This window comes from Elephas maximus, chromosome 3 (genome assembly GCF_024166365.1).
Source record: "Elephas maximus indicus isolate mEleMax1 chromosome 3, mEleMax1 primary haplotype, whole genome shotgun sequence".
Taxonomy (NCBI): domain Eukaryota; kingdom Metazoa; phylum Chordata; class Mammalia; order Proboscidea; family Elephantidae; genus Elephas; species Elephas maximus.
In genome coordinates this window covers 108,749,882-108,773,307 of record NC_064821.1, presented here as the reverse complement: position 1 = coordinate 108,773,307, position 23,426 = coordinate 108,749,882, and the positions used below count along the sequence as shown (strand labels likewise).

Here is a 23,426-nt window from a genome sequence, read left to right as displayed (position 1 = left end):
TTCCTCTACATCAACAAAAAGGACATCGAAGAGGAAATAACCAAATCAATATCATTCACAGTAGCCCCCAAGAAGATAAAATACTTAGGAATAAATCTTACTAAGGATATAAAAGACCTATACAAAGAAAACTACAAAGCTCTACTACAAGAAATTCAAAAGGACATACTTAAGTGGAAAAACATACCTTGCTCATGGATAGGAAGACTTAACATAGTAAAAATGTCTATTCTACCAAAAGCCATCTATACATATAACGCACTTCCGATCCAAATTCCAATGTCATTTTTTAAGGTGATAGAGAAACAAATCACCAATTTCATATGGAAGGGAAAGAAGCCTCGGATAAGCAAAGCATTACTGAAAAAGAAGAAGAAAGTGGGAGGCCTCACTCTACCTGATTTCAGAAGCTATTATACAGCCACAGTAGTCAAAACAGCCTGGTACTGGTACAACAACAGGCACATAGACCAATGGAACAGAATTGAGAACCCAGATATAAATCCATCCACATATGAGCAGCTGATATTTGACAAAGGACCAGTGTCAGTTAACTGGGGAAAAGATAGTCTTTTTAACAAATGGTGCTGGCATAATTGGATATCCATTTGCAAAAAAATGAAACAGGACCCACACCTCACACCATGCACAAAAACTAACTCCAAGTGGATCAAAGACCTAAACATAAAGACTAAAACGATAAAGATCATGGAAGAAAAAATAGGGACAACCCTAGGAGCCCTAATACAAGGCATAAACAGAATACAAAACATTACCAAAAATGACGAAGAGAAACCCGGTAACTGGGAGCTCCTAAAAATCAAACACCTATGCTCATCTAAAGACTTCACCAAAAGAGTAAAAAGACCACCTACAGACTGGGAAAGAATTTCAGCTATGACATCTCCGACCAGCGCCTGATCTCTAAAATCTATATGATTCTGTTAAAACTCAACCACAAAAAGACAAACAACCCAATCAAGAAGTGGGCAAAGGATATGAACACACATTTCACTAAAGAAGATATTCAGGCAGCCAACAGATACATGAGAAAATGCTCTCGATCATTAGCCATTAGAGAAATGCAAATTAAAACTACGATGAGATTCCATCTCACTCCAACAAGGCTGGCATTAATCCAAAAAACACAAAATAATAAATGTTGGAGAGGCTGCAGAGAGATTGCAACTCTTATACACTGCTGGTGGGAATGTAAAATGGTACAACCACTTTGGAAATCTATCTGGTGTTATCTTAAACAGTTAGAAATAGAACTACCGTACAACCCAGAAATCCCACTCCTCGGAATATACCCTAGAGATACAAGAGCCTTCACACAAACAGATATATGCACACCCATGTTTATTGCAGCTCTGTTTACAATAGCAAAAAGCTGGAAGCAACCAAGGTGCCCATCAACGGATGAATGGGTAAATAAATTGTGGTATATTCACACAGTGGAATACTACGCATCGATAAAGAACAGTGACGAATCTGCGAAACATTTCATAACATGAGGAACCTGGAAGGCATTATGCTGAGCGAAATTAGTCAGAAGCAAAAGGACAAATATTGTATAAGACCACTATTATAAGATCTTGAGAAATAGTATAAACTGAGAAGAACACATACTCTTGTGGTTACGAGGGGGGGAAGGTGGGAGGAAGGGAGAGGGCTTTTTATTGATTAATTAGTAGATAAGAACTGCTTTAGGTGTAGGGAAGGACAACACTCCATACATGGAAGGTCAGCTCAGTTGGACTGGACCAAAAGCAAAGAAGTTTCCAGGATAAAATGAATGCTTCAAAGGTCAGCAGAGCAAGGGCGGGGGTTTGGGGAACATGGTTTAAGGGGACTTCTAAGTCAATTGGCAAAATAATTCTATTATGAAAACATTCTACATCCCACTTTGAAATATGGCATCTGGGGTCTTAAATACTAACAAGCAGCCATCTAAGATGCATCAATTGGTCTCAACCCACCTGGAGCAAAGGAGAATGAAGAACACCAAGGTCACACGACAACTAAGAGCCCAAGAGACAGAAAGGGCCACATGAACCAGAGACCTACATCATCCTGAGACCAGAAGAACTAGTTGGTGCCCGGCCACAATCAATGACTGCCCTGACAGGGAGCACAACAGAGAACTCCTGAGGGAACAGGAGATCAGTGGGATGCAGACCCCAAATTCGCATAAAAAGACCATAATTAATGGTCTGACTGAGACTAGAGGAATCCCGGCGGCCATGGTCCCCAGACCTTCTGTTGGCACAGGACAGGAACCATTCCCGAAGACAACTCATCAGACATGAAAGGGACTGGACAGTGGGTGGGAGAGAGATGCTGATGAAGAGTGAGCTAATTATATCAGGTGGACACTTGAGATTGTGTTGGCATCTCCTGTCTGGAGAGGGGATGGGAGGATAGAGAAAGTGGGAAGCTGGCAAAATTGTCACGAAAGGAGAGACTGGAAGGGCTGACTCATTAGGGGGAGAGCAAGTGGGAGTATGGAGTAAGATGTATGTAAACTTATATGTGACAGACTGATTTCATTTGTAAACGTTCACTTGAAGCTCAATAAAAGTTAATTAAAAAAATAAATAAATAACTGTCGACACAGAATTCTATACCCAATAAAACTTTAAGACTGCAAGTAAAATAAAGACATTTTCAGACAAACAAAAACTGTTTGCACCAACCGACCCTCACTGAAAAAACAAAACAAAACAAAAAAAACTCTAAGATATATATACTTCAGCAAGTAGGAAAAGTATCCCAAAGAAGATGTGACATGTAAGAAGGAAGAATGAGCAAAGAAAATGATTAATGTGAGGGTAAGCTAAATAAATATTAATTATATAAACTAATAGCATTAATGTCTAATTTATGGGGCCAAATATCATGAAGCAACTAAAATCCTAAACAATATTTAATTATTAAAATTAATAAGGTTTGAAAGTCCTTTGCCATTAGACCAGAAGAAATGGATGGTACCCAGCTACCATTACAGAATGTTTTAATCAAAGATTCTACAGAAGAATCCTGATCAAAACAGGGGGAAAGGGGGGTAGGTGGGAGTGGGAAATATAGATCACAGTTTTCAATTCTCATGGAATCCAGACTTCTGGAGTAACTGAGGCTGGATGACCCCCTAAGAGATAATCTTTAAACCTTAAACCAAAACTATCCTCTGAAGTCATCTTTAAGCCAAACAATTAGCTTAGCTGTAAATTATTAAACTCATTAGCTTAGAGAATGTCTGCCTTGAGCATAGAGTTCTTTTAAACAACTATCTCTGTAGAACAAATTGACAACAGCAACTCAAAAGGTCAGATGAGAAACTTAGGGGACAGTGAGTGTATACTGGTGGTGGTGGAATAATCTGGAAAAAGACAGAAAGGTTTAAGAATGCCATCAATGTAACTAAATTGTACATGTAGAAATTGTTGAATTGGTGTGTTTTCCAGTGTATATTTGCACCAAAAAAAAATTTAAATTAAAATATAATAAGATTAGAAAGACTTCCAAATATAATAAACAAAATAAAAAGCCAACCACCTTGGTATACCCCAAAAACAAACATCTAGAAAAACAATTTTTAAAAGATTATCATTTACACTGATTAGAAAAAAATACATGATACCTAGGAATGTATCTTAGAAAGGACGTACAAGGCTCTTAGGTAGAATATTATAAGCTTTTGTTGAAAGGCATGAAGGAAGGCTTAAATAAATGGAGAAATACATCATAATAAATTAGAAGCCCCAGTAGGGTAATGATTGCCAATTCTCCCCCAAATTGGTCAATAGTATCAAACCCCAACAGGGTTTTTCAATGGACTTTGAGAATCCATTTCAAAAAAGATACATACTTATGTATTGCTTTTCTATTTGCTGTTGTTAATTGCTGTCAAGTCAGCTCCAACTCAGGGCAACTTTATGTATAACACAACATTGCCCAGTCTTGTGCTATCTTCATGATTACTGGTATGTTTGAGTCCACTGTTGTGCGATTGTGTCAATCCATCTCACTGAGGGTTTCCCTCATTTTCATTGGTCCTCTACTTTACCAAACATAATATCCTTTTCCAGCAACTGGTCTTTCTTGAAGAAGTGTCCAAAGTAAGTAAGAAGAAATTGCTCCATCATTGCTTCTAAGGATTATTCTAGCTGTATTTCTTCTAAGCCTGATTCATTAATTCTTCTGCAGACCACAGTATTTTCATTATTCTTCGCCAAACACCACAGTTTAAGTGTATCAATTCTTCTGTCTTCTTTTTTCAGTAGCCAACTTGCATATGCATATGAGACAACTGAAGAGGCCATGGCTTGGGTCAGACACATCTTAGTCATAAAAGTGACATCTTTGCTTTTTAAAACTTTTAAGAAGTCTATTGCCGCAGATTTGCTCAATGCAGTACGTCATTTGATTTCTTGACTGCTGCTTCCATGGGTGTTGATTGTTGATCCAAGTAGAATGAAATTGTTGACAACTTCAATTTTTCTCCATTTTTCATGAGGTGGTTTACTGGTCCAGTTGTGAGGATTTTCATTTTCTTCACGTTCTAGTGTAATTCATGCTGAAGGCTATACCATATTTTTTCACAAATAATGTGCCCATGTAAATAACGCACCCTCACATACAATGCACAGAAAAGATGAAATTAAGTAAAACAGTTGTGGCACAGTGCACCCATGCACACACCACGCGTGTCTTCCAACATTTTCAGAAGTGAATTTCGGCCTCATTCACTCATCTTCCCATATTACAGGCGAAGTATATTGTTCTGTTCATTTTCTTTAATCTCCTGCTTACGTGTATAAAAATAGTCCAAAATGTTACCTTTGATCATAATTGTAGAGTCAAGGTATAAGCCATGTTAAAGAAGTCACGGTTCAAGTTTGGTTGTCCCCTGGTCAACAGAAAATAAACAATCTAAACTGTACATTTGTTTCTATTCATTTGATAATTATAGCATACTAGCTCAACAGTTGAATGTGAAAACCTTATCATATCATCTTAAGTGAAACCATCAGGTTATGTGAGGTCTGCTTATTTCATAGTTTAAATTATGTTTTCTTAGTGTCAACTGAAGTCAGTATTGTAACCAAAAAAAAATGGCATAGTATACTTACAAAAATAACATGCAGAGGTGTTGTGCAGTTGGCAAAAATTTATAATGTGCGTGTTATTTGCGAAAAATATGGTTGTCTTTTAACTTAATAAGTACTTCAAGTCATCTTTGTTTTTGGCAGGCAAGGTTGTGTCATCCGCACATCACAGGCTGTTGACGAGTCTTCTCTAAATCCTGATGCCATCTTCTTCTTCATACAGTCTGACTTCTCAGATCTGTTCAGCGTACAGATTGAATAAGTACAGTGAAAGTATACAACCCCACCACACGCCTGTTCCAATACTGAACCAGCAGATCTTTGTTCTGTTTGAATGACTGCTCCTGATCCATGTAGTTTCACATAAGCATAATTAAGTATTCTGAAATTCCCACTTTCACAATGTTATACATTTGTTATGATCACGTGGTCGAATGCCTTCATGTAATCAATAAAACACAAGCAAACATCTTCTGGTATTCTCTTCTGTCAGCCAAGATCCATCTGACAACAGTAATGACATCCCTCGTTCCAAGTTCTCCTCTGAATCCAGCTTGAACTTCTGGCAGTTTCCTGCTGAGGTACAGCTGCAGTCATTTTTGAATTATCTTTAGAGAATTTTGCTAGCATGTGATATTAATGATATTATTCAATAATTTCACATGCCATTTGATTACCTTTCTTTTCCATTGCTATATAACAATTACTACACACTTAGCAGGTTAGCAGGTTAGGATAACATCCATTTATTATCTCACAGTTGTCAGTCAGAAATCTAGGTGGGCTTGACTGAGTTCTCTGCTCAGTGTCTCACAAGGCCGAAAACAAGAAGTCAGCCAGTCTGGACTCTTATCTGGAGGCTCAGAGGAAGAATCTATTTCCAAGTTCATTCAAGCTACTGGAAGAACTTGATTCCTTGTAGCTATCATTCTGAGGTTCTTATTTTCATGCTGGCTGTCAGCTGGGCTCATGGCAACCTTACGACAATAGAACGAAACACTGCCCAGTCTTGCACCATCTTCATGATCACTGGTATATTTGAGTCCATTGTTGTGGCTATCGTGTCAATCCATCTAATCGAGGGTTTCTCTACAACTAGAAGGCATCTGCATTTCTTCTCATGTGGCCCCTTCCATCTTCAAAACATAAAGGTTTCCCCTTCTGCCACCAGCTGGAGAAAAGTTCTCTGCTTTTAAGGGCTCACAGATTACTCTGGGCTTATCTGGATAATCCAACCCAATCTCCCTATATTTAAAAGTCAACTGTGTCATATAACATAATCATGAGTGTGATATATCATCATAATCACAGGATCAGAGGACAAAGGTGGGACATCTTTGGGAGGGCATTTTAGAAATTATGCCTAAAATAATATGCAACAGCAAAGCCAAGATAGCAAAGACACTCCTGAAGCAGAACTATCAGGTAGGAAAACTTGCCTTAATGTAAACTTACAGTATTAATAAGATATAGCAGTATTGGATAAACAAATCAAAACAGAAAATCCACATATATATGAAAAACTGATATAGACAGCATGTAGTAAAGATCAGTGAACTGAAGGAACTGATTATCAACATGGAAAAAAACTTAAAATGGATCCCTCTCTCACACACTATACACAAAAATCAATGCTAAGGAGATAAAAACTTAAATAGGAAAAACAAACATTAAAACTTAAAGAAAAGTTTAGAAAAATCTTTGTGACCTAGGAGTAGGAAAGGGTTTTCTTTTTTTTTAATATATATATATTTTTTATTGTACGTTAGATGAAGGTTTACAGAGTAAACCAACTTCTCATTGAACAATTAATACACATATTGCTTTGTGACACTGGCTGCCAACCCTATGATATGTCAACACTCTCCCCTTCTCAACCTTGGGTTCCCCATTACCACCGTTCCTATCTCCTCCTGCCTTCTTGTCCTTGCCCTTGGGCTGGTGCACGCATTTAGTCTTGTTTTGTTTTATGGGCTTATCTAATCTTTGGCTGAAGGATGAACTTCAGGAGTGACTTCACTACTGAGCTGAAAGGGTGTCCAGGGCCATACTCTCAGGGTTTCTCCAGTCTCTGTCAGGCCAGTAAGTCTGGTCTCCTTTTTGTGCATGAGTTAGTGTTTTGTTCTACATTTTTCTCCAGCTCTGTCCAGGACCCTCTATTGTGATCCCTGTCAGAGCAGCCAGTGGTGGTAGCCAGGCACTGTCTAGTTGTGCTGGACTCAGTCTGGTGGAGGCTGTGGTAGTTGTGGTCCATTAGTCCTCTGGACTAATCTTTCCCTTGTGTCTTTGATTTTCTTCATTCTCCCTTGCTCCAGATGGGGTGAGACCAGTGGAGTATCTTAGATGTCCACTCAAAAGCTTTTAGTACCACAGATGTTACTCACCAAAGTAGAATGTAGAACATTTTCTTTATTTGTCAACTGAGCTAGATGTTCCCCGAGACCATGGTTCCCACAGACCTCAGCCCAGTAATTTGGTCCCTCAGGGAGTTTGGATGTGTCTATGGAGCAAGGGTTTCTTAAAGATAGAGAAAGCACAAATCATAAAGGAAAAAGATTGACAAAGGTGATTATTTTATAATAGTAATTTCGGTTCATCAAGACAGCTTAGAGTGTAAAGGGACAAGCCACAAACTGGCAAAAGATATGTGTAACTTGGATATAGGTTAGTTTCCAGAATACAGAACACCTAAGAAAAAAAATCCAAAATAGAGAATACGTAAGAAAAAAACAATAGAAAATATATAAATGATGTAAATATTTCACAGAAAAGCAAATTCAAGTGACCAATAAATATGAAAATATACTTGATCCTATCGATAATGAAGGAAATTCAAATGAAAACCACAATGAAGTATCATTTCACACATTCCAGACCGGCAAAAACTGACCTGTTGAATACTACCAAATGTCCCAAAGGATGTGGCGCACAAGAACCCTCCCACTTGGGAAATGCAGCAACACTAGAAAGTCTTGAAATGGGTGTGACCTAGATACAGTTTGCTCTAGGAATTGCAGGAAATACTTTTGGGCTCAACACTTGCACTTGCTTTACTCTGTCTGAGGTTGGATGTAAGATTAAGGGAACTGGGCAAAGTAGAGGCTGCCTCCTTGGGTTCTGTTGTTTTTAGGTGCCTCTGAGCTAATTTCACATGCAAAAAAGGAGCTCTGCAGTTGGTCCAATCTAGGTCACCAGACAGCTGCACTGGAGTATAAAGGCAGAGGCTGCCTCGAGCAGTAAAGTGTTCTCTGTGAATAGCTGAAGATGGATTTATGTGTTCCTGTGCCTCCCTGACCAAACTCCATCTCTTCAAACTTACCCCTTTTTATATGACTAAAATGTGCCTAAATCTTAACACATCCAAAATGGAATTTATTACCTTCCCCAGTGACTCTGTTCTACTTCTAGTTCTCTCTGAACTAGAAATGAGAATCATTCTCAAGCTCCTCCCTTTTATTTATCCTCACATACAATTCACCCTTACATCTCATTGATTTTAACTCGATTATGGCTCTCAAATTTAGCCACTTAGTGCAAGCCTTCAATATCCCTTGCCAGGGCCGCTGCAATCAGCTATGTGCTAACAACACTTCAGATAAACCTTATTTATAAATTTATCTATACCTTTTTTTTTTTAATAAAAATAACACATACCTTCTGCACTTGTTTGCTGGCCGTGTCCTCCCCTCCTTCCCCTACCCCCTGCAAGGCACCCTCACAAGCACCGCCATGCCAATCTTCCTCCACATGCTGCTGTAAAAAAATTAGCACAAATGCAGAAGGTACGAGTTATCCGTATAAAAATACAGTAGTCACTGCACACAGATGTGCCACTGTGGTCTTCCAGCCATCAAACTCTCCTAGTTCTCTAAATGTCATGCTGCCTCTAGAGCTGTCCTCTTTCTTAAAAAATGTCTATTTAGCTCTTATACATGTCCTTTTTTTGGGATTAAAAATTTAAATTTTCTTGATCACACAAATAAAGCCTCTCTGTGACCTCTCCCCTTAAAAAACCCCACTGTCCGAAGGATAAAACTCTCACGTTAGTTTGGCTCACAGTGTGGCCCCAATTTATTTTTACTGTCTCATTTCCCACCAGAGCCCTGTTAGTGCAGTGGTTAAGAGCTACAGTGAGCTATGGCTGCTAACCAAAAGATCAGCAATTCGAATCCACCAACTGCTCCTTGGAAACCCTATGGGGCAGCTCTACTCTGTCCTGTAGGATCGCTATGAGTCGGAATCAACTCAAAGGCAGAGGGTTTTTTTTTTTGGTCATCTCCCACCACTGCATCTTTTCATGCGCTCTGTATTCCAGTCACACTTAAATCTTCACTTTTCCACAAAGAACAGCTCTTGGTCTTTGTTCATGCTTTTCCCTCTTACAGGAGGGATCAGTCATTGAAGGACATCAGGCTTGGCAGACGGTCAGCGAAGAAGAAGAGCCTCAACGAGATGGACTGACACAGTGGTTGCAACAACAGGCTTAAGCATAACAGCGATTGTGAGGATGGCACAGGACTGGGCAGTCTGTTGTTCTGTTGTACATAAGGTCACTGTGAGTCAGAACTGACTCGACGGCACCTAACAACGATTCCCTCTTACTGGAATACTCTCCTCACTCCCCTTTTCTGCCTAGTAAAATCCTTCTCTTCCTTCCAGAACAAACTGAAATGTAATACTCCAAGTCTTCTCCATCTGAGTTAGAAGTCATCCCTTGTGTTCCCAGTCTACTTTGTTCATGACCATTGCCATCAAGTTGATTCTGACTCCTAGCGACCCTACAGGATAGAGTAGAACTGCCCCCACAGGGTTTCCAAGGCTGTAAATCTTTATGGAAGCAAACTGCCACATCTTTCTCCCACAGAGCAGCTGGTGGTTCAAAACACCAACCTTTTGGTTAGTAGCTCAGCACTTAACCACGCAGTATTAGGGTTCCTACTTTGTTCATACCACACTGTATTTTAACGTAGTATGTATTTATGTACTCGACGGCAGTGGTTTGGGTTTGATGTATTTATGCAGTATGTATGTAGTAAGTATTATATGTCCACTCTACCCAACAGACTGTGAATTTTCTAGGGAAGGCATCATTTATTATTCTTGGTCACCCTAAAAACCAGTGCCTATGGTACTTCAGACACTCAGATTAAATGATCTAATGTGAGGATCAAATGAGATAATGGCTACGAGCCATAAATATGCTGGTTATATTCATAAACTATTAAAAAGAAAACATAAGAAAGGGCCACATGAACCAGAGACTTACATCATCCTGAGACCAGAAGAACTAGATGGTACCTGGCCACAACCAATGACTGCCGTGACAGGGAACACAACAGAGAACCCCTGAGGGAGCAGGAGAACAGTGGGATGCAGACCCCAAATTCTCATAAAAAGACCAGACTTAATGGTCTGACTGAGACTAGAAGAATCCCAGCGGTCATGGTCTCCAAACCTTCTGTTGGCCCAGGACAGGAACCATTCCAGAAGACAACTCATCAGACATGAATTGGACTGGACAATGGGTTGGAGAGAGATGCTGACAAGGAGTGAGCTACTTGTATCAGGTGGACACTTGAGACTATGTTGGCATCTCCTGTCTGGAGGGGAGATGGGAGGGTAGAGAGGGTTAGAAACTGGCAAAATGGTCATGAAAGGAGAGACTGGAAGGAGGGAGCAGGCTGACTCATTAGACGGAGAGTAAGCAGGAGTATGTAGTAAGGTGTACATAAGTTTATATGTGAGAGACTGACTTGATTTGTAAACTTTCACTTAAAGCACAATAAAATTAAAAAAAAAACAAAGAAAACATAATTCATACATATTATCTCAATTAATCCTCACAACTACCCTGTGAAAATATTTGTTAAACTTTGTAGATAAGGTACCTGAGGCTCAGGGAGATTAAGTAACTTCCCCTAAGATCAGGTGAAAAAACTAAGATTTGACCCAAGTCTACTGCTGCTTCCAAGTGATTTCATTTCCTCAACGTTCTCCAAATTCATTTCTCCATCTTATAATTGCCTTAGTTCAGGTTTTCTTCTTTCTGAGAAGCCATAGAGCAGAGCAGAGTCATAAGAGCACTGACTTTTAAGTCAAATTTTAATCCCAGTTGCCATTTATGGGCTGTCTCATTTCTCATTTATAAATGAAAGATATTACCTATCTTAAATTGTGTGGTGAGTACTTAAAAAAATACTTAGTGTCCAGGATATGATAAACACTAATAATAGCTATTACGTCTATTATTATTATTGTCTCCTGTTTGGTTTCTTTACTTCCAACCTCTTTTCCCTACAATTCCTTTTCACTATCATAAAGCACACATTTTTCTAAAACTCAAAACTATCTACCTAGCTAACTGTAAAGCCAAATCTCTAGCCACTCCCTCCCCCCCTTTTGTTCTTTTTATGCTAACCCAATACTGAATATTTATAATAACCATGCCCTCTCATGCCACTGTCTCTGCACATTCCTGCTGCCTAAAATACCTTCCTCCATTTCATTTGCATTGCAAATTCCAACCCATCCTTCAAACATGAACTCAAACATTACTTCCTCTGGAAAACCTCCTCTAATGTGTCCAGATCATTCACTTTTCTATGTTATGTTTGTACCTCACACATACTTCTACATTGTATTATGACCACTTTCCCACTAAAATGTGGGTTTCTTAAGTATTGGGTATTCACCTAGCATCTAGCACAGTGCCTGGAATATACAAACAAGAACAAACCTGTTGCCGTCAAGCGACCCTATAGGATGGAGTAGAACTGCCCCATAGGGCTTCCAAGGCTGTAAATCTTTACAGAAGCAGACTGCCACATCTTTCTCCAGAGGAACAGCTGGTGGGTTTGAACCACCGACCTTTTGATTAGCAGCTGAGTGCTTTAACCACTGCACCACCAGAGCTCCTGCCTAGAATATAAACCAAAAATCCAAACCTGATGCTGTGGAGTCAATTCCAACTTATAGCCTAGAGTATAAAAAGTACTAAATAAATACTTGCAGTGTTAAATTTAATCCCATCTCCACAGTCTCCTGAACCACACACCATTGATTTTCCCCTTTCTCTCTCATAACATTCCTAATCTTTTCTTCGCTAATACTCTCTTCCTTTCAGTCTAATCTAGTACTATGCCTTCTCTACCCTAAACAAGGAAACCCTGGTGGCATAGTGGTTAAGAGCTACATCTGCTAGCCAAAAGGTCAGTAGTTCGAATCCACCAGGCGCTCCTTGGAAATTCTATGGGGCAATTCTACCCTGTCCTATAGGGTCACTATGAGTCGGAATCCACTCGACCACGACGGGTTTGGTTTGGTTGCTTTTCTACCCTAAGCAAAAAAGCCTCCTTTGACTCTGTTCCTCCCTTGAAGTACTACCTCGTTTCTCTCTCTTCACTGCCTAATACATAATTGTTTCTCAATTTGTCATTTTCTCAGCTAGAATACATTTTTGTTTTCTCACAACACAAAGCTCATGCTTCTATTTAGCTCCTGCACATGTCTTTTTATTGGGATTAGAAATTTACATGTATTTACTTGATCATACAAATAAAGCCTAAAATTCTTCTCTGTTCCAATCAACATACTGTAAATGCTTAAACCGCTCCTGCAAAAAAAAAAAAAAAAAAGCTTTATTCAAAGGAGTATTTACTTATCTTTTAAGCAGTAAAAATATATTACCTGAGTAAGAATTAAGAGAAACTGTCCACCGTACTGTTAGTCCTATTAAGACCACTACAGGCATCAGGTACCATTTCTCCATTGTTGTTCTTCTGATTTAGAGAAGGAAAAAACAGGATCAGTGCCGGAATACTTTTAATTCAAAGTCTTCTTTCCTTGATTAGAGAAATATTATCACTTCTTTGGAATTAGGAGTTTGAGAGGCTTTTAAGTGATTCCTCGTTTTTAAACAGTTAAAAGCTGATGTTTAAGTCTATGAAGTAGGAGCCTGGGGAAAAAAAAAAAAAGATACCAAGATTTAATTGAGCACAATTCCTGTAATAGTGAACCCATTAAACCAAAGAAAAATAGAGATAAAGAGGGAAGAATGCAAAACAGAGGGGATAGTTTGGGAAATACACCTAAAGAGTAGCTCTCCCTGTTAAATGGTGCTCAATATGTCTAAAGAAGTAGTAAGAATTTGCTCTCAGAAAGATATATTTCTAAGAAAAGAAAAACAATAGATACCATAGATAGCAGAACAGTCAGGTCTATCTACAGCAAGTTCACCTACAGGTAAAAATTACACCACAAAGGTGGACAAAGGGGTGATTTACTTTACCTTCAGTAGGAACATAAAGAGAACATTTGTGTCTCGGTATTTAGTTTGGGAAAAGTCTTCCACTAAAGTCATTCTGCGGCCCTGGTGGCACAGTTGTTAAGCATTTGGCTGCTAACCAAAAGGTCGGCAATTTGAATCCACCGGCTGCTCCTTGGAAACCAATGGGGCAGTTCTACTCTGTCCTACAGGGTCACTATAAGTTGGAATCGACTCGACGACAAGGCATTTGGTCGTTTTTTGTTTTTTGATTTAAAGTCATTCTGTAATTTGGGTTTTAACTTCTTTTCTTCCAAAATATGCTTGCACTAACCACACCAATCCTTCACCTTAGAGAAAGAATCTTCGCAAAAATCAACGAGAATAGCTTCAAATCTTGAGAAAACAGAAAAGCAGTAAAACATAATTAACCAGTTATATATTTCTTTTTTTTTTCTTTATATTGGGGGTTTGAAAGTAAAAATCAAAGTGACATTTTTGTCTCTCTGAAAAACAGCCATTTTAACCACAGGATATACTTTAAGTATATCCAGAAAAATTAAATTACAAATCAGCAGCAACTCTAATGGTTAGATAGGAACCTTAGGGGGCAATGAGTTTACATTAATGGGGGAGGAACAGCTCAAAAAAAGGAGAGTAAGAATGTATAATTCAAAGAATGTAATCAATGTCACTGAATTTTACATAAGAAACTGTTGAACTGGTGTATGTTTTGCTGCGTACATCCTCAACAACAAATATAATAATTAGTACTATTTTTAAAAATACACAGCTCACACCCATGTTCACTGCAGCACTGTTTGCAACAGCACAAAGATGGAAACAACCTAAATGCCCATCCTAGGCCACAGAGATGAATGGATAAACGGATAAACAAATTATGGTACACACACACAGTAGAGTATTACCCAACGATAAAGAATAATGATGAATCTGTGAAGCATCTTACAACATGGATGAATCTGGAGGGTATTATGCTAAGTGTAATTAAGTCTACCAGAAAAGGACAAATACTGTATGAGACCACTATATAATACAACAAAGTCTACCATACACTTTTTGTAGCCTAATTTGTTCATTACAGTCTGGAAGGTCTTTCCGCCCAGTCAGGGCCAGATTAAGGCATGTGAGGGCCCTACCACTGATAATCTGTGGTACCTCCTCCTCTGTTTACTCACACATTCAAACGGGATATGTGAGTTATATATATACGTATATGTGTCTATGTGAATGTGCGTGTATGTCTTAGCAAGCCATGATATAACTTCTTTTTAAATGTGACTAAAAAATTAGAGATTGAACGCATAAGTAGAGTACACCATTTTAGTGGAGTGAGATGAACTGGATTATAAAATTTTCAATGGGTGAATGTAGGAAGAGAAAGACTCAACAGCCCACCCCGACCTCTCCTTTATTAGAAAGAAATAGTATACTCTCCAGATACTCACCAAGATAAGGAGTTTCAATTACACAGGAGGGGACCACAGGAGGCAGATCTCACCAAAGGTGATGAAGTGGTAGGGGCCTCATAGCTTAAACAACCTTTCATGTGGGCACCCTCATGACCTTGCATGAGCTTTATTTCCCGCCAGCACATTCTCATGCACTCGAGCTGGTATCAGTTTCAGTTAGTGCCCCACTAGTTCCCTTCCACTGTGGCGCTCACTTTTCCTTGTGTCCTATCTGCTTGGCATCTATGGGTCTTTGCTTTGGACAACTGGTGCCCCTGTTCCGTTGATGCCCTAAGCACGTGCTAACCTTGCTAATGGGGTAATGTGTCCCTGGCCACAGTGGACACAAAACTGGGAAGTGCACCTATCCTAGCCTGCACATCTGGCAAGAGAGACTCCTCCTGACATTTCTCCTCCCTGGCTCTACAGGGCCAGATCCTCAGGACCACAGAAGCAAAAGTGCCAAGGACGCCCCAGCCAAGGGGTCCCACGATCACCAAATCCTCTCACCCGACCCTCAAGCGACCCCTGCACACTGCGCTGAGGAGGCCTCGCCACGCGTCCCCGTGAGTGCGGCGGAGCTGGGAGCCCGGTCGCCAGCTCCTAGCCGGCTCGAGGCGCGGCGACGAGCAGCCTCTAAGCTCCAGGAGACCCTAGTCTCTCCCCCATACAGGCCAGGAGCGCCAGCACCCCGAGGCTTCCGCCGTCTTACCCCGCCGCCCACCGGTCGTTCGACTTCCTGCCTGCAGCGGGTTCCAAGAAGGCTCCTGCGTGCTCGTCCCCGCGGAAGAGCGACCCCGCGGCCTTCTGCCTCCGCGCGCTCCAGGCCATGCGCGGGAGCGAGCCCGCAGAGCGTAGGGGGCGGGCGGGGAACTGGGCGTGGAAAGGAGTCCGCGGGTTTAGGAGGCGGGGCGCGAATGGCTGGAATCTGAGAGGCTTCCAGTGCCGGGTTAGGTTAGGGGCAGGTGGAAAGCCCCTTACTCTTCTTTCCCGGGAGCCTTGCCAAGGCCAGAGCGGCTGCTTAGTCCACAGATTCCTCTCAGGGGCGGGCCCTGGCTCACTTTGTACAGTGCAGAGCCCCTGGCTAGTCGTCATCACCGGGCAGTAGCTCTTCCACTGGGCCTCCAGGAGTCAGGCGGCGAACCTACTTCACTGTCTTTGAGCTACATGCGGAGAAGAGTTTATTGGGAGATCACTTCTTGCAAAAAAACATCATTGAGCGTCCAGTAATTTTCGAGATATGCAAAATAACAGCCCTGCCCTTGTCAGGGCTCCTCCTATCTACAGGTTCCCGGCAGGGAAGCTTGGATCACGGATTCCGACCTTTGTGCAGAGAATGGCCTCATTTCCCCGTTTTGAATTCTACCATTCTGTATAAGCCAACCCCTTAATATGTAATCTATAAATATCAGATACTTGGCAATGGCTTTATACTAAGAAGGTCTTAAGAACTTCTCTCTGAGCTTCCGTTTCTTCATCTGTGAAATGAATCTGTAGGACGAGGTGAACTGCAGGTCTAAAATTTTATTCTATTTAAGACTGTCAGTTCTGGAAATATGAAGAGGTATGGCCAAGTCTCTGCTCTCAAAGCTCTTAATTCTCATTGGAAAGACATTTTCATGCATAGAAGGATAGAAAGCAATACATGGGAAAAGCACATGCGAAATGTCAGGACTGTTGATACATACCCTAGGTGATATAGGAGTTAGAGAAGGGGTTCACTGTAAACTAAAATCTCTCAGGAAATGCCTTCCCTGGAGGAGTAAGCTACACTTTGAAGGAAAGTCTGGGCTTAGATAAGTCAATAGGATGACAGTAGTGATCTAGACGAAGGAAATGATTTAAGCCAAACTGGAGGTGGCTGAGAAGTGTAGAACATATTCCGCCAGTTTAGAAGGTGGCTGATGTCGCTGGAAAGGAATAATTGTGGAAAACCTTGAATACCAGGCTGTGGTGTTTGGAATTTATTCAGTGATCAGTGAGGGGCTGTTGAATTACTTTTAGCAGGGAGTCAAGTGTGCAGTACAATGTTAGGGAAAATTTAACGTGGTGACCATGGATGAGAGGCATTGGAGGGAGAGGAAGAAATCATTATAGCAGTCCATGTGTGATTAGACAAGGCTTGGATTGAGATGGCAGCCACAGAACTGGAAAGGAAATCATGTAAAAAGAAGAATGTACCAATGAAGTGAAACAAAGGAAAAGAAAGTATCAAGGATGACGCCCAAAGTTTTAAGTTTAAATTACTAGATCTGATAGATCTTGGGAAGCCTAGAGGAGAAGCTGACTTGGAGGGGGAGAGGGTGAGTTGTATTGTGTTTGAGGTGACATTAGGCCAACAAAGTAGAAATATTCAGGTACCAGTTATGAATCAGGGACCAGGAAAGAAGTTGAGGCTGAAGATAGAGATATAAAAGTCTTTGATTTGCTTAAAGAATGAAGGAAAATAGAGGACCATACTTGGAGTAAACACATATTTAAGGCCAAGAAGAAGGTGGCAAGATGATGATGAAGGGCATTACATTGTTAAAAAGGTGGGAGGAAAAGCTACTATAATGGAAGATCGCAAACAATTAAGTGTATTGCAAACAAGAATCGTATTTTGTATTCGTCATGTGTTAATGAACCTAAGACTCCATCAATTGTAAGACGCACCATTATTATATGTACCACCAAAAAATAAAGCAATGCTACCATTTAAAGTGGTTATGACTATAATACATATGTAATTTCAGAGATATTAATATGTGAAAAAATATACATCTGAAAATGTTAAAATTTGCTATCAGTCTCTCCCTCCTGCTTCCCAGCCCAACAACTTCTGGCACAGTATTAAGCACAAAATTGGTGCTCAAAGATGTTCCTTGGATAAATAAACACTAGAAGGAACTTGCAAGGCTCAAATTCATAGAGAAAATACCCCACCATTACATCTACATAACTTCTGCTCTTTCCCTCCACTGTCTTTCACCTCTGAATGTGTGTCTCTTGTAGGCAGCATATAGGCAGATTGTGTTTTTTTATCCATTCTGCAGCTGTCTGTTTATTGGTGCATTTCTATTTACATTCAGCATGATTATAGATAGGTATGAGTTTAGTGCTGTCATTTTGATGTCTTTTTTTGTGTTGTTGACAGTTTGATTTTTTCACTTTTTTTTTTGTCCTGAGTAGTTTTTCTTTATAAATTGTATATTCCTCTTTTTATTGTTATTGATTTTGTTTTTGCTGAGTCTTTATGTTTTTCTTGATTTTATGCTGATATGTAGGATTCTTGGTTTCCTTTGTGGTTACCTTAATGTTTACCCCCATTTTTCTAAGTTTAAACTGGACTTATATCACCCTGTATTGCCTTGATTTCCTCTCCATACGGAAGGTCTATGACTACTTTATTTAGTCCTTTATTGATTTTATTTAGTTCCTCTTTATTGATTTAATGTTGTCATTTTTACATAATGACATCGCTGATTCCCTGTTTTGATCTTTTTTTAACTTCATTTATTTTTGTGATTTCCCTCCAGCCCAAAACCCAGTGCCATCGAGTTGATTCCAACTCAATATGTGATTTCCCTATCTGGGTTGATATCTTGTTGCTCTGTCCTGGTTCTAGTGTTGGGTTGGTATCTGATTTTTTTTTTTTAATTCTGTTGTGCTTTAAGTGACAGTATACAAGTCTCTCACACAAAAACTTATATACACCTTGCTACAACAAACACAACCAATACACCTTGCTACATGCTCCTAATTGCTCTCTCCCTAATGAGACAGCCAGCTGTCTCTTTCATGTCCATTTCTTTAGCTTCTAACCCCCTCTACCCTCTCATCTACCCTCCAGGCAGGATATGCCAACATAGTCACAAGTATCCACCCGATCCAAGAAGCTCACTCCTCACCAGCATCCCTCTCCAACCCAGTGTCCAGTCCAATCCATCTCTGAGGAGTTGGCTTTGGGAATGGTTCCTTCCTGGGCCAAGAGAAGGTCTGGGGGCCATGACCACTGGCATCTTTCTAGTCTCAGTCAGACCATTAAGTCTGGTCTTTTTACGAGAATTTGGGGTCTGTGTCCCACTGCTGCCCTGCTCCCTCAGGGGTTCTCTGTTGTGTTCCCTGTCAGGGCAGTCATCAGTTGCACCTGGGCACCATCTAGTTCTTCTGGTCTCAGGCTGATGTAGTCTCTGGTTTATGTGACCTTGGTGTTCTTCATTCTCCTTTGATCCTGGTGGGTTGAGACCAATGATGCATCATAGATGGCTGCTTGCTAGCGTTTAAGACCCCAGACGCCACTCTCCGAAGTGGGATGCAGAATGTTTTCTTAATAGATTTTATTATGCCAATTGACTTAGACGTCCCCTGAAACCATGGTCCCCAAACCCCCACCCCTGCTACGCTGGTTTTCGAAGCATTCAGTTTGTTCAGGAAACCGCTTTGCTTTTGGTTTAGTCAAGTTGTGCTGACTTCTCCTGTATTGTATGCTGTCTTTCCCATCACATAAAGTAGTTCTTATCTACTACCTAATTAGTGAATACCCCTCTTTTGGTAGAATAGACATCTTTACAATGTTAAGTCTTCCTTTCCATGAGCAAGGTATGTTTTTCCGCTTATGTTGGTCTTTTCTGGTTTCTTGCAGAAGTGTTTTGTAGTTTTCTTTGTATAAGTCATTTATATCTCTGGTAGGATTTATTCCTAAGTATCTTCTTGGGGGCTACTGTAAATGGTATTGATTTGGTGATTTCCTCTTCTATGTTCTTTTTGTTGGTATAGAGGAATCCAGTTGATTTTTGTATGTTTATCTTGTATCCCAATACTCTGCTGAACTCTTCTATTAGTTTCAGTAGTTTTCTTAAAGATTCCTTAGGGTTTTCTGTGTATAAGATCATGTCATCTGCAAATAGAAATAATTTTACTTCTTCCTTGCCAATCTGGATGCCCTTTACTTCTTTATCTAGACTAATTGCTCTGGCTAGGAACTCAAGCACAATATTGAATAAGATGGGTAATAAATGGCATCCTTGTCTGGTTCCCGATCTCAAGGGGAATGCTTTCAGGCTCTCTCCATTTAGGATGTTGGCTATTGACTTTGTATAAATGCCCTTTATTGTATTGAGGAATTTTCCTTCTATTCCTATTTTGCTGAGAGTTTTTATCATGAATGGGTGTTGAACTTTGTGAAATGCCTTTTCTGCATCAATTGATAAAATCATGTGATTCTTGTCTTTTGTTTTATTTATATGATGGATTACATTAATTGTTTTTCTTATGTTGAACCATGCTTGCATACCTGGTATGAATCCCACTTGGTCATAGTGAATTTTTTTTTTTTTTTGATATGTTGTTGAATTCTATTGGCTAGAATTTTGTTGAGGATTTTTGCATCTAAGTTCATAAGGGATATAGGTCCGTAATTTTCTTTTCTTTTTGAGGTGTCTTTACCTGGTTTTGGTATCAGGGATATGGTGGCTTCACAGAATGAGTTTGGTAATATTCTGTCCTTTTCTATACTCTGAAATACCTTTAGTAGTAGTGGTGTTAACTCTTTTCTGAAAGTTTGGTAGAATTCTGCAGTGAAGCCATCAGGACCAGGGCTTTTTTTTCTTGGGAGTTTTTTGATTACCTTTTCAATCTCTTGTTTTGTTATGGGTCTATTTAGTTGTTCTACTTCTATTTGTGTTAGTTTAGGTAGGTCGTATGTTTCTAGGAATTCATCCATTTCTTCTAGGTTTTCAAATTTGTTAGAGTACAGTTTTTCATACTAATCTGATATGATTCTTTTAATTTCAGTTGGATCTGTTGTAATATCACCTGTCTCATTTCTTATTTGAGTGATTTGTTTCCTCTCCTGTTTTTCTTTTGTCAGTTTAGCCAATGGTTTAGCAATTTTGTTGATTTTTTCAAAGAACCAGCTTTTGGTCTTGTTAATTCTTTCAATTGTTTTTCTGGTTTCTATTTCATTTAGTTCTCTAATTTTTATGATTTGTTTTCTTCTGGTGCCTGAGGGTTTCTTTTGTTGCTCTCTTTCTATTTGTTCAAGTTGTAGGGATAATTCTTTGATTTTGGCCCTTTCTTCTTTTTGTATGTGTGAATTTATTGATATAAATTGACCTCTGGGCACTGCTTTTGCTGTGTCCCAAAGGTTCTGATAGGAAGTGTTTTCATTCTCTTTGGGTTCTCTGAATTTCTTTATTCCATCCTTAATGACTTCTATAACCCAGACTTTTTTGAGCAGGGTATTGTTCAGTTTCCAAGTGTTTGGTTTCTTTTCCCTGCTTTTTCTGTTACTGATTTCCACTTTTGTGGCCTTATGGTCAGAGAAGATGCTTTGTAATATTTCGATGTTTTAGATTCTGCTAAGGCTTGCTTTATGACCTAATATGTGGTCTATTCTAGAGAATGTTCTATGTGCACTAGAAAAGAAAGTATACTTGGTTGCTGTTGGGTGGAGTATTCTGCATATGTCTATGAGGTCAAGTTCATTGATTATGGAATTTAAATCTTCCGTGTCTTTGTTGACCTTCTTTCTGGATGTCCTGTCCTTCACTGAAAGTGGCGTGTTGAAGTCTCCTACAATTATTGTGGAGCTGCCTATCTCACTTTTCAATGCTGATAGAGTTTGTTTTATGTACCTTGCAGCCCTGTCATTGGGTGCATAAATATTTAATATGGTTATATCTCCTTAGTATATTGTCCTTTTTATCATTATATAGTGTCCTTCCTTATCCTTTATGATGGACTTAACTTTAAAGTCCATTTTGTCAGAAATTAATATTGCACTCCTGCTCTTTTTTGATTGTTGATTGATTGATGTATTTTTTCCATCCTTTGAGTTTTAGTCTGTTTGTGTCTCTAAGTCTAAGGTCTAGGCAGCATATAGATGGATCGTGTTTTTTAATGCATTCTGCCATTCTCGGTCTCTTTATTGGTGCGTTTAGTCCACTTATATTCAGTGTAATAATGGATAGGTATGAATTTAGTGCTATCATTTTGATGTGTTTTTTTATGTGTTTTTGACAGTTTCTTTTTCCCACTTGATTTTATGTGCTGAGTAGGTTATCTTTATATATTGTCCTTTCCTCATATTCGTTGTTGTTGATTTTGTTTCTGCTGAGTCTCTATTTTTTTTCTCATATTTTATTTTGATGTGTAGGATAGTTTGTCTCCTTTGTGGTTACCTTATTATTTACCCCTATTTTTCTAAATTTAAACCTAACTTTTATTTCTTTACATCGCCGTGCCTCCCTCTCCATACGGAAGGTCAGTGATTACATTTCTTGGTCCCTCTTCATTGTTTTAATGCTGTCTTCTTTTATATAAAAACATCACTGTTTGGAGCTTTTTTTTTAATCTCGCTTTGTTTTTTTATTTCCCTGTCTGGGTTGACTTCTGATTGCTCTGCCCAGTGTTCTAGTCTTGGGTTGATACCTGATATTATTGATTTTCTAACCAAAGAACTCCCTTTAGCATTTTGTGTAGTTTTGGTTTGGTTTTTACGAATTCCCTAAACTTCTGTTTATCTGAAAATGTCCTAATTTCACCTTCATATTTAAGAGACAGTTTTGCTGGATATATGATTCTTGGCAGGCAATTTTTTAAAGAAGTCATCCCATTGCCTTCTTGTGTACATGGTTTCTGCCGAGTAGTGTGAGCTTATTCTTATTGGCTGTCCTTTGTAGGTGACTTTTCGTTTAACCCTAGATGCTCTCAAAATTTTCTCTTTATCTTTGGTTTTGGCAAGTTTGATTATAATATGTCTTGGTGACTTTCTTTTAACATCTATCTTATGTGGAGTTCGATGAGCATCTCGGATAGGTATCTTCTCATCTTCCACGATATCAGGGAAGTTTTCTGCCAACAAATCTTCAATAATTCTCTCTGTATTTTCTGTTATCCCTCCCTGTTCTGATACTCCAATCACTCGTAGGTTATTTCTCTTGACAGAGTCCCACATGATTCTTAAGGTTTCTTCATTTTTTTTTAATTCGTTTACCTGATTTTTCTTCAAATATATTAGTGCCAAGTGATTTATCTTCAAGTTCAAAAACTCTGGCTTCTACTTGTTCAATTCTTCTCCTCTGACTTTCTATTGAGTTGTCTACTTCTGTAATTTGATTGTTAATCTTCTGAATTTCAGATTGCAGTCTATGGATTTTTCCAGCTTATTAAATTTTTTCATCATGTTCCTAAATAATCTTTCTAATTTCTTCAGTTGTGTTCCTTGGCTTGTTCTGCATATTGCCTCATTTCCTTCGTGATGTCTTGAAGTGTTCTGTATATTAATCTTTTGTATTCTGGCTCTGGTAATTCCAGGAATGCACTTTCATCTAGAAGATCCCTGGATTCTTTATTTTGAGAGCTTGTTGAGGTGATCATGGTCTGTTTCTTTATGTGACTTGATATTGAATGCTGTCTGCAAGCCATCTGTAAGTTATTGCATTAGTTTATGCTTGCTTACCGTGTCATAGCTTCTTGCTTTGTTTTGTTTTGATATGCTCGAATGGGTTGCTGAGTGAGCTAGCTTGATTATTTTCGCCTTTAGTGCTCTGACGTCCTGTCCCCAGGTGGCTAGAGCTGTTATCAGGTATATCAGTC

General features: G+C 39.3%; 1 protein-coding gene across 13 annotated transcripts in view; it reads right to left on the bottom strand.

Annotated features, from left to right (window-relative positions):
• The window catches only part of ALG6 (ALG6 alpha-1,3-glucosyltransferase), an 81,861-nt gene extending 66,195 nt beyond the window's left edge, over window positions 1-15,666 (bottom strand). Inside the window, exons 1-3 of one of the 13 annotated variants that reach the window (XM_049879459.1) lie at window positions 14,844-15,664; window positions 12,832-13,065; window positions 11,000-12,723 (exon numbers count right to left, since the gene is read on the bottom strand). Coding sequence is in view for 6 of the 13 variants with exons in the window: in XM_049879456.1 (XP_049735413.1) it covers window positions 12,798-12,879 (82 nt within the window). In the remaining 7 variants the exon portion in view is untranslated. Of the gene's footprint in view, window positions 1-7,495; window positions 7,629-8,765; window positions 8,865-10,999; window positions 12,724-12,797; window positions 13,066-13,398; window positions 13,771-14,843 lie in introns of those variants that run through there. The other 12 variants (XM_049879460.1, XM_049879461.1, XM_049879456.1 and 9 more) reach the window with 12 other exon arrangements.
• Window positions 15,667-23,426: the final 7,760 nt, after the last annotated feature.